General features: G+C 46.6%; 1 protein-coding gene across 1 annotated transcript; it reads right to left on the reverse strand.

The window, feature by feature from the left end:
- Positions 1-306: 306 nt before the first annotated feature.
- LOC102708165 (probable LRR receptor-like serine/threonine-protein kinase At4g37250) lies at positions 307-3,774 on the reverse strand. Its single transcript, XM_006657108.3, has 2 exons — positions 1,802-3,774; positions 307-1,315 (listed from the first exon to the last, which is right to left on the reverse strand). The coding sequence occupies exons 1-2, from the start codon at positions 3,651-3,653 to the stop codon at positions 588-590; spliced, it is 2,580 nt and encodes an 859-aa protein (XP_006657171.2). The 5' UTR covers positions 3,654-3,774; the 3' UTR covers positions 307-587.
- Between the last annotated feature and the right edge of the window lie 6,749 nt (positions 3,775-10,523).

A 10,523-nucleotide genomic window follows, 5' to 3' on the forward strand; every position in this document is an offset into this window, starting at 1 on the left:
TGCACTGCAACCCGGCAGACACGGCTGCCTGTTTATGTGCTCGAAACGCCAAAATTCTGCATCATCAGCCACGGCTCCCCAACCCCAAAAAAAATTCAGTCTCCTTCCTCGCCGTGGTCCATCTTGGTAGCCATGGAAGCAGCAGCTGTGATCTCGCATTTCCATGCATGGTCTGGTCGCTGCGAGGAAGAAGAGAGGAGAGGTCACCACATTTTGTCGCTTCATCACTGCACTGGACTGGAGCGCTGTGCACTGACAGCGCCGTGCTGGTGCTGCTACTGCTGCTATCTTGCAAGAGAGAGAGGATGCAAATGGAAGGTTGTAACAATCACATTACAATCAGAGCAACAGATTACAGATCACTACTAGATCAGCACTCCATCATCAGCTAGGGTTCTTTTTTTTTCTCGCGAGGTTAATCACAGGATCAAAATTAGTGGACACAAAATCTACACACTCTAGCACACAATGATCTCGTCGTCGTTCTTGGTTTTTTTTTTTTCTTCTGGGGTTGTTGTTTTGGACCATCCATTCTCGATTCGTTCTTGATTATTGTCGTCAGTGGCATTCACTGCTGCTGTTGTCAATCAAGGAATGGCAGCGCCGGTGGTGGTTGGAGCAGATGGAGACGAAGAAGGTATTCTGTCGAGGACCATCACGGCGTCCCTCATGGCGGGCCTCTTGCTGGGCGCCATGGCGCAGCAGGCGAAGGCGAGCTTGAAGCTGGCGAGCAGGGCGTCCTCCTTGCCGTCGGCCTCGCCGCGGAGCGTCGGGTCGGCCATGCGCAGCAGCCGGCTCCGCTCCTCGACGACGAACCCAGCGTGCCACTGGCAGAGCTCCACCTCCGAGTAGACCCTCCCGGAGAGGAGCTCCAGGAGCACCATGCCGAACGAGTAGACGTCCCACTTGGCGTTGGGCCGGAGGTTCTTGAGGCACTCCGGCGCCTGGTACGGCGGCGGCGCCGAGGCCGCCGCCGCCGACGTCGCTGCCGACGAGGAGCACGGGCTGGCGCCGGCGCCGGGCATCTGGGACAGGTCCGGCAGGCTGCTCGTCGAGTGCATCGACCGCTTGCTCCCGAACAGCCTTGCCGACGCGCCCGTGCTCCGGTGCACGGCCTCGCCGGAGAGCAGCCGGTCCAGCCCGAAGTCGCCGATCCACGGCTCCATGTCTGCGCCGAGCAGGATGTTGCTCGGCTTCACGTTGCCGTGCACGCCCTTCTTCTCGTGGATGAACGCCAGCCCGCGCGCCACGCCGCGCGCGATCCGCAGCCGCGCCTCGAAGCTCAGATGCAGCGGCGACGACGACCCGAACCGCCCTGCACCATCGCCATCGCCACATTGACAAACCTCATCTTTGCATTAAAAACATCATCTTGATCCTTTTTTGCATCGTACTCCTCACATTTTGCTTAGTTTGCAAGTGAATTATTGGTGAACGGGGGAGTCAAGAAGAGTTAGTGCTAAAAGTTGCTCTACTGTTCACGCATAATCAATGCCAAATTACGAGCTATGATTACCATTTGCCCGTACAATTAAGCTCTCAAGTACAGTGCGACAACTAAAGCCTAAAGGTGCCACCTTTGATAAAAGGATTCGTGACATTATACCGTTGGAACAAATTGATCTTGCTTAGCATTGTCACCCGTACGCTATCTGTTCAAATCAAGCTACGGATACCTAATGAATTCTGCGTGTCTTACATGGTCACGAGTACAACTAGTACTAATTCAGCGAAAATTTGCAAAATTTGTAAATAACCAAATCAAAATTTAGGAAAAGTATGAAAGATTGGAAGTGCTTACTGCTGAATGCGATGTTGGCGAGGCTGCCATTGGTGGCGTAGTCGTGGATGAGGAGCTTCTCGTCGGCGCCCCAGTAGAACCCCCGGAGCCGGAGGATGTTTGGGTGGCGGAAGCGCGCGACGGCGCGGACCTGCGCCTCGAAGTCCTTGAGCTTGTCGACGCCGCCGCTCTCGCCGATGCGCCTGACGGCGAGCGCGGTGCCGTCGGCGAGCACGGCCTTGTACACGATGCTCGACCCGGTGGCGCCGAGGATGTAGGCCGACGCCTTGAGCAGCGTCTCCATCTCGAGCTCGCCGTCGCCGTCCACCGTGACCAGGGTCGCCGGCGCGGGGGCCGCCTGGGGCTGGTCGTGCTTCTTGCTGTGGTGCTGAGGGGTGCTCCGGCCGATGAAGCTCCCGCCGCGCTTCTTGAGGTCCTCCTCGTCGTCGGAGGACTCCGCCTCCGACGACACCGAGCAGTCGGAGCTGTCCGAGCTGTCGTTCTTGCGGCCAATGCAGCACCCTGCGGATGTGGACGCCTTCTCTTCCTTGCCTCCGGCGATGTCCAGTGTCTTCACACCGCCGCCGACTGCTCCGTTGCTCTTGTGCTGCAGCGGCGAATCCTGCGCCCGGCGCTGCCGCCTCTTCTTCCTGAGGTGGTAAATGTACAAGAACAGCATGAAGAGGAGCCCGACGCCGGCGAGGTCGCCGGCGACGATGGCGAGAATCGCCGCCGGGCGGAGCTTCTCCTGGCCGCGCGGCGCCTGCGCCTGGGCTCCCGGCGAGGGGCGGGAGGGGTTCTTGGGTATGGCCGCGAACGCCGGCGGCGAGTCGGTCGCGTTCGGCGGGTTCGACAGCGACGACGGGATCGAGCACATCTTCTTCAGCGGCGGCCCGCACAGCTCCGGGTTGCCCTCGTACGCCGCCGCCGGCTGGACTGCGAACGGCCCGGCCTGCGGCACCGTGCCGGTGAAGTTGTTGTGGGACAAATCGACCGTGGAGTTCGCCGGTACAACGGCGGAGAGCTCGGTCGGTAGAGCGCCGGTGAGCTTGTTCGACGAGACATTCAAGAACCGCAGCCGGCTCCCGCCAAAGTCCGACGGGAGGGAGCCATTGAAATAGTTGGCGCTCAAGTCGACGACCTCCAAGGCGGCGAGCCCGCCGATGGGGAGCACGCCAGCGAGGTAGTTGTTGGCGAGCCCCAGCACGGCGAGGCTCGGCAGCCTGCAGAGAGAGGCGGGGAGGCGCCCGGCGAGCGCATTGTGGGAGAGGTTGAGCTCCTGGAGGCTGCGCGAGTACACGGCCCCGCCGTCGGGGAGCACGCCGGAGATGGCATTGCCCGCGAGCGAGAGAACCCGAAGCTCAGTCGCGTTGAGCAGCGTCGCCGGCAAGCTGCCGTTGAGGCTGTTCCCGGAGAGGTCGAGGTGGCGGAGGTGCTCGACGCGGCCAAGGTCAGCCGGCAGCGAGCCCGACAGCTGCGCGTTGGGCAGCACAAGACTAATCACCCGCGACACCGTCGCCGCCGCGGCCAGCGACGCGTTGACGCCGAGCCCGGCCGTGCCGTTCGACGACGGCCGCCCCAGCACGGGGACAGCGCTGGAGTTACCACCCTCCGACGCCGCCGTCACATTGACTGGCGCCACCCACGCCGCCGCCGCGTCCGCCTGCGGGAAGCCGTTGCACACGACCCCGTTCCACCCGCACGGCGACTCGTCGGCGTAGCTCCACCCGGCGAGCGCGCCGAGCGGGTCGGCGGTGACCGCGTACTTGAACGACAGCAGCAGCACCCCGTCCGCGTTGAGCCCGCACGCGCCACGGCACGCCAGCAGCAACGCCAACCACAGCACCGCCGCAAACCCCTTCCCCCCCTCCATCCCCGCCGCCAGTCGGCTCTACTCAACCACCACCACCGCCGCCGCTGCCGGCGACATGAACGAGCTGACCCGACCCGTCCGTACCACTACCAGCTAGAAGTAGCTGAGGTGAGGAAGCGAGGAGAGAGGAGCAGTGGTGAGGGTTGGCAATGGCATGTGCGGGGGAATAAAGGGAGGGAAGGGGTGGGTGGGTGACGTCGTGGGAGACGGACTCAGGAATATTGCACCGTGATATTTTTGGTGATATTTTATTATTGATACGTGAGTTCTATCTAGGTTTAAAAACGTATAGGACTCATATATATATATATATATATATATATATATATATATATATATATATATATATATATAAAAGTAACAGAATGTTAACAAAAATATTATGGGATATTGTCACCGAGTGAATCTGGATCCGACTTGGCGTCGGGGAGGAGACGACGACGTAAAAACGGCGAGAGAACGGTGGATTTTTGCGGGGTGGCGGCCTAAAATTTTCGAGTTTTGGGGCAGCGGATTGCGTTGCGATGCGAGGCTACGTGTGGTGTGATGCGGAAGCGGTAGGTGGTGCTACTACTGATCCGGATGGATGGATGGGAACGTGTGGGATGATGAGTTGTACGAAAAGATGTTTCGGTTACTCGCGTCTCATCGAGCGGGTTTGGGTGTGCTACGTGTGTACATGGTACTGTTCATGGTCTGATTTTTTCTATATTTTGTTTTTTTTTCTACTTGCATGTTTTTTAAAACTCCTAAATGCGTGGCTTGTGAAAAAATGTAATTATTTTTAATATTTCTACTACCGCGTTTTAAAATGATAGTATTTTTAGGTTTGATTAAGGTTGAGAAGAAAAAACTATGTTGCCCCTTAATAAATGAGGAATGGATGGAATCACGAGAATTGGGAGGAATAAAATGAAAAAGAAATTTGAGATTATTCTTTTGTTTCTGCTTATGCTTATAAGATAAAATTTAAATTTTTAATCTTAAATTTAAAGTTGATTTTGGAGAGTTTTTTCACCGAAGTTTATTTTGTATCCTTGGCTTTTTAGATTACTAAGATATATAAACGTTTTATTCACAAATTATTTTTTATTTATAAATATGTTGTTTGACTTTTCCATAAAAAAAGAAACAATCACCAATAATTTCGTATCTGAATAGGTTTAGAATGATGCTATCCTTAATAGCGAGAAAAAAAAACCAAGCCTATTATGTGTGGATGGAGGATGCAGCTCCTCTAGCCTAACATCAGCCCGAACATGGTAGCTAACATATGGATCCATGGGTGATGGTGGATCACATATGTCATGAATCTGATCATGTGATTGAGATCAGGTACTACAGCACGGTGCACGTCATATTTTCGCTCACTCTAAACCGTTTATAAGGACTGCAACCAATCTAAACCATCTATACTTTGATCCGATGTACACATTCACTCATAAAAAAGAATAAAATAATATCTTTGCTACGGTGCAAAATGGTGCTACACTTATGTGTAAATCTAGATCCTTGCTTTTCCATCATGTAGTTCTAATACAACCGCTTAACTTATAGTTGCACTAGCAAGTGCACCAGATCCTAAACTAGGGGCGGAGCTACTCTTTGCCTATGGGGTGTCTAGACACCCAGTTCAAAAAAAATTAGCTAGAATTCATCTATTTTCACTATGTATACACCTCTCAATTTAAATTTTGACGCACGCAACAGTTTAAAACTAGTTTAAAATAAGTGAGTGACACCTCTTATATTTTGTTTTAGTCCACCCTTGTCCTGAACCATGTCACCTTGTACTATAACTTCGCTCCCAATCCGTGAATGGATGGGCCTTGTAAATAAAGGGTGACGTTGAGGTGCAACCTGCCCGATCGATCGACTGGTGATGAACTGACCGTGCGTGATCTTGTTGTTCAGCTACTTAAAGAGTTGTTGTTTAGGGTAGGGATGGCCGGATGGGGTTTGGGAGGTCGTCGCTGGCCCACCTATTTGCAATGTTTGCTGCAAGAAATCGATCGGTTTTAGTCGTTAAGATGTCATTAGTTTCGGTTGAGAGTGGTTATGGTGTATGTGAGTATGTCATCATCCTTTTTGTCGAGAATCAGTGACGGGTCTTAAAACCAAAACAGCATCAGAAATTCAGAATCACCATGTAATTATGCGCTGGGAAATGGTCAATGTAATTTTCGTGTTATTGTAGGGATTGGAGATACAGAGTAGAATTTTTTACTGTATCTGAAATTGTTGGATCTACCACTAATTACACCTCTCCAGGTATGGTACAAATAGTAGGCAGTAAACAGCCAGGAATTCCAATGTTCTTGTACAGGGTAAGGCTCATGCGTATACCACCTTTAAAACCTGCTACGAAATGTGAACAATGTACTAATGATTCAACCATTCTCCTGAGTCAAACAGATGAACCCGTACAAGATTTGTTAGCATATGGGTCCTCAGGAAATAAATGAATCATCTATGCAATTAATGGGGATTTTTTCTGCCATATGGATGATGGAATCTTAAGTGCAGGAGGCCCCTCACTCTCTTCTCACAACTCAACAAGGAGAGGAACCAGTTGTCACATTACTGTGCAACACAGAGCTGCAAATGGGGGTAGCCTGTTGCCACCTTTGAATGTGGATGATAATTAGAGAAAGCATCTTGCGAACAAATCTTGATGCAACCATGCTACTTGCTAATGGAGACCATATGTGTGTCTATCAATCTTATCATCAAGTGATCATCCATCCATCAATCCCATGCATTGCTTGCATGAATGCAACTAACTTACCAACTAGCTGGACCTTTTTTTTTCTCTCTCTCTCTTGAAATAAAGAAGGAAAGAAAGAAAGAAAAAGACTTTTAGCTGGACGTGTGTAGAGCTGTTGATGTGTCCTCTAGATGACCAGTGAAGTGAACACATCTTTGTCGTTCGTTCAGACCGAGAACCGGGTGCTTTCTACGGCCATGTGTGGTGTTCTTCACACATGGTGTGTACTCTTGTTGGGTGGACAATTCAGGGAGTAGAAATGCCCCACAACAGCTTTGATTTTGCATTGCATTTGGTCATGATGTTTGTGCAATCTGACCACAGCGTCAAGTCCCTGTGGTGTTTTCTTCAGAAGAAAAATCATTTGGTTTTTGTCCCTGCAGCTGAAGTTTGTTGTTTATTCAACATCATCTGAAAAAAAAAACAGTGTCAGATAGCATGCATGATTGATACGTAGATGAGATCCAATGATGCATGTAAGAGGATACATCATACAAGTATACACATATGACAGTTAAGTCCTTATCATGCTGTGTGATCTCTTTGTAATGGAGCTGTCTGTAACTCAACATCATAGGCACTGTACATCGTATATGCAACAAAACTAACAGTCAATTTTCAGAAACATGAAACAAGGACATATATATGTGTACTTAGTGATGGCTAATGGCTTGCTAAATTTCTGTATACAAGAAAAAATATATGTGCAATTTGTCGCAGAATATTTCAATGCCAACAAAGGGGCATATTAGGCAGGAAGTCTCAGCTTTTTTTATTTGTGAGGACTAGGAACCAACAGGAAAAGGCAGACCGTCAACCACAAAGCGATGATGATATTTGGTAGTTGGATTGGTATACCGTCCGGTATCAGTGTTGCTCAAAATTTCTTCACACTGATCATTAGATGGCATAGGGGGTGGGGTGATCGTTAATTTGGCGAATGATATATTTGTAAACACAAATGACATATTTACAAATAAAAATAATTTATAAATAAAATTTTTATATACGTGTTCTTAGCAATCTAATAGTCAAGGCTAGAAAACAAAATACAATAAAAACCTCAAAAAATTACTTCAAATTTAAGATTAAAAATTTAAATTTTAGCTAGTAAGCAGAAGTAAAAGGATGTGGCTAATAGAGTATTATGGATAAATGCTAATTGATGAATTCATGGGACCGGTTGACCCACTTTAGTTTCATGACAAAATGTTGTTTCCCCTCTTATTGCTAATATTTATTGTGAAAATGTGCATCCAGTCAAAAACTCAAAACAGGGCGAGTAAACGAGGAAAACACTTTTAATCCCTCGAGGAAACATCACATCAAAATAGTGGTGAAAAAGAATAGGATATATTAATGTGTGTTATATCACTCCACAAATAAGTAAGTATAAATTTGATATATATAAGTTAAAGGAATAACTATGAGCACATGTATATTAGTTAAGAGTTTGTTTTGTTCGTTTTGTTACCATTTGTGCAGATCGAATATAAACATATTAATCTATCTTGTCAATCCTTTTAAAATTTATTTATAACTACTCTTTTCGTTCTGAACTATAAAATATTTTGTTTTTTTTCTAGATACATCTATGAACCAATCTATGTTTGATATATATCCAGATTCATTAGTAGTTATATAGTTCTATGGAAACTAAAACATGTTATATAAAATAAAAGCTAATATTTAGACAGTATGCAAAAGTGAGAAAACGTCCCCTCGAGGTCTCGAGTAATTTGATTCAGATTTACCAACAAACCATCGTTACCTTACATCATGACTTCTTGCATCTCGATGATTAACAGAAACTGAAATCTCTTCATGGCATATTTGCAGATGAAGAGTACACACAACAAATCCTTTTTGGCCTAGAGTGTATTCATATTTATTATCCAAGCGACAATCAATATGAAATGCCATGATTTAAGAATGCAGGTTGGCCATACATGGAAGGTGGTTTTTGTGTGTGAATCGGGGGTGAGTTGATGGATCTATGCATGCCCTTTAAGGGCCCCTTTGAATCACGGTAATAACGGTAATAAGAAAACGGATGAAAAGAAAAAACATAAGATTCTGATAAAAATATATGTGTAAAACAGATAATTGCAAAACATAGAAATGACGTAGAAATGATCGTTTAATTGGACCGCAGGAAAAACACATAAATTTAAAGAGGCGTTAGAGTTATGAGAAGAAAAACATGAGGTAGGACCTCATGTTTATTTTCCTCCAAAATCTCTATAGGATTGATCAATCCATAAGCATTTCAAAGAAAATGATAGGATGTAATTCTTTATTTTAAAGGCTTTAACAGAAATTTTCTATAAAATTAAAATCAGCTAAACTTTCTATGTTTTTTCTACGGATCAAATGGCTAACTGGACCACCCCAAGGTATTCATGAGATTTTCTTCCGTGTGGCTCGCTTTGGCCGTTGCATGTGACGAGTGTGTGATGGACCACATGGGGATCATGTCATCATGATGTGAGAGTGAGAGTTAGTGGACAGGGTGATGTTGGCATTTGTGAGGATCTGACAAAGGTTAGTAAAAAAGCAGCCTGTGATTCCGATGAAATGATGTCCTTTGTGAGTGCACTCACAGGAAAAAAATACTATAGATTTGGAAGAACATCTAGGGTTTATCATTAGCCTGGGGATGTTTGCTAACTAAATAATTAATGGGGAGCTCTCATGTGGTGATCTCTCAATGTTGCCCCTGGCTAAGATAATAATTTGTGGGGAGCTCTCATATGCTAAGGCAGGGTAAAAAGGAGCTTTCTTCCAGTTAACTAATCCAAAAGTCCATCCTCTTTGCTCTCAAAAGTAAACAAGGAAGTTACCTTAACACGTTAGCTTTCTATAATCCTCGGATGAACATCTTGACTAGGAGTATACTTATCTGTACACATTGAGAGTAAATTTCATTGCTGTGGTTTAAAGATATTACCAACTTCACATAATCTTTTCTTTCAAAATACAAAGGTGTTTTTAAACATTTTTCTGGAATAACTTTGCATTTGTCAAGAGTGGAAGTGCGTTGTTCTTGAGACGTGGTACTTGTTAACCTCCCAATTATATATTTACCCGGTTCCTATCTTCTTCATTCCCTATTAATTACCAAATACCAGATTCTCTGAGAACTTTTCTTCTTAAAAGAGAACAATGATCAATGATACATCAACACAAAACCTTCCCAAAAGAAGTTAAAGATCTAGCTAATGGCACCATTAAAAAAGTATTATTAAACAAAGAAGAAGCATCAGATGCATACCTGGTGGAGACAAGCAGATCTCCGAGAATATTTAGTGTAAGCAGCTGCAAGATTACGCATTGATCGATCCCCTCCGAGCCTTAAGCGACGGTTAAATTCCACATGAGCTGCTTAGCTGCACTGCACTGCACTGCTCTTCCGTACACACAAGCCCAAGCTGTCCATCTTTAATTTATCCTTGGACACACGCGTACAATATACGTGTGCGTGACTACGTGGTCGGTCACATTGTCACATCTCTCGCTTGGTCACATGCATGCCGTCCATTTCTGCAAAGCTAAAAAATCCAAGGGAATCGACAAACCCACCATCAGATTAGCCCGTTGCATTTGGGCAGCTTCCTGCAGGCCGGAGATGCCGCTGATCTCTTCTTCTAGCTGCAGGCGTCTGGCCTTGTTGGTCACTGCATATATGGCTTTTGGAGAAAGGAGAGTGGTCACTGGGGATGGGCGTGGATTGACCTACGGATAATCCGTGGCTAGTGTCTAGTTCAACTGAATTGATTCAGTTTTATTTTTAATATCTTAAAAAAAACTTAGTCTATTTAGATGAACTAGATCTGGCCATGGATTATCCACGGTTGATACATGTCCATCACTAGTGGTCACAGAGAGACACCACTACTGCTTTCTGTGCGGTGTATGCCCACGCACGCCCCGCATGCATTCCTGCTGGTTCATCTGGCAAAGTTATACCTGTGTGTATGCAGAGAATGAGAGAATTGTAGATTAAAACCTACAGTAACAAAGTGTAGTACTCACAGTAGAGTTGATTGGGCTTTGCTTGATTTCATCTTGCAAAGGTGCATGACAGCATTTGCAGATTACAA

The sequence above is a fragment of the Oryza brachyantha genome, chromosome 6 (genome assembly GCF_000231095.2).
Source record: "Oryza brachyantha chromosome 6, ObraRS2, whole genome shotgun sequence".
In the NCBI taxonomy this organism is placed as follows: Eukaryota; Viridiplantae; Streptophyta; class Magnoliopsida; order Poales; family Poaceae; genus Oryza; species Oryza brachyantha.

Bases quoted from the DNA above. Each gene is read 5' to 3' on its own strand.
- LOC102708165 (XM_006657108.3), bottom strand. From the start codon at position 3,653: ATGGAGGGGGGGAAGGGGTTTGCGGCGGTGCTGTGGTTGGCGTTGCTG. The intron at 1,316-1,801 runs GTAAGCACTTCC...GCGATGGTGCAG, and splicing joins CGCCAACATCGCATTCAGCA to GGCGGTTCGGGTCGTCGTCG.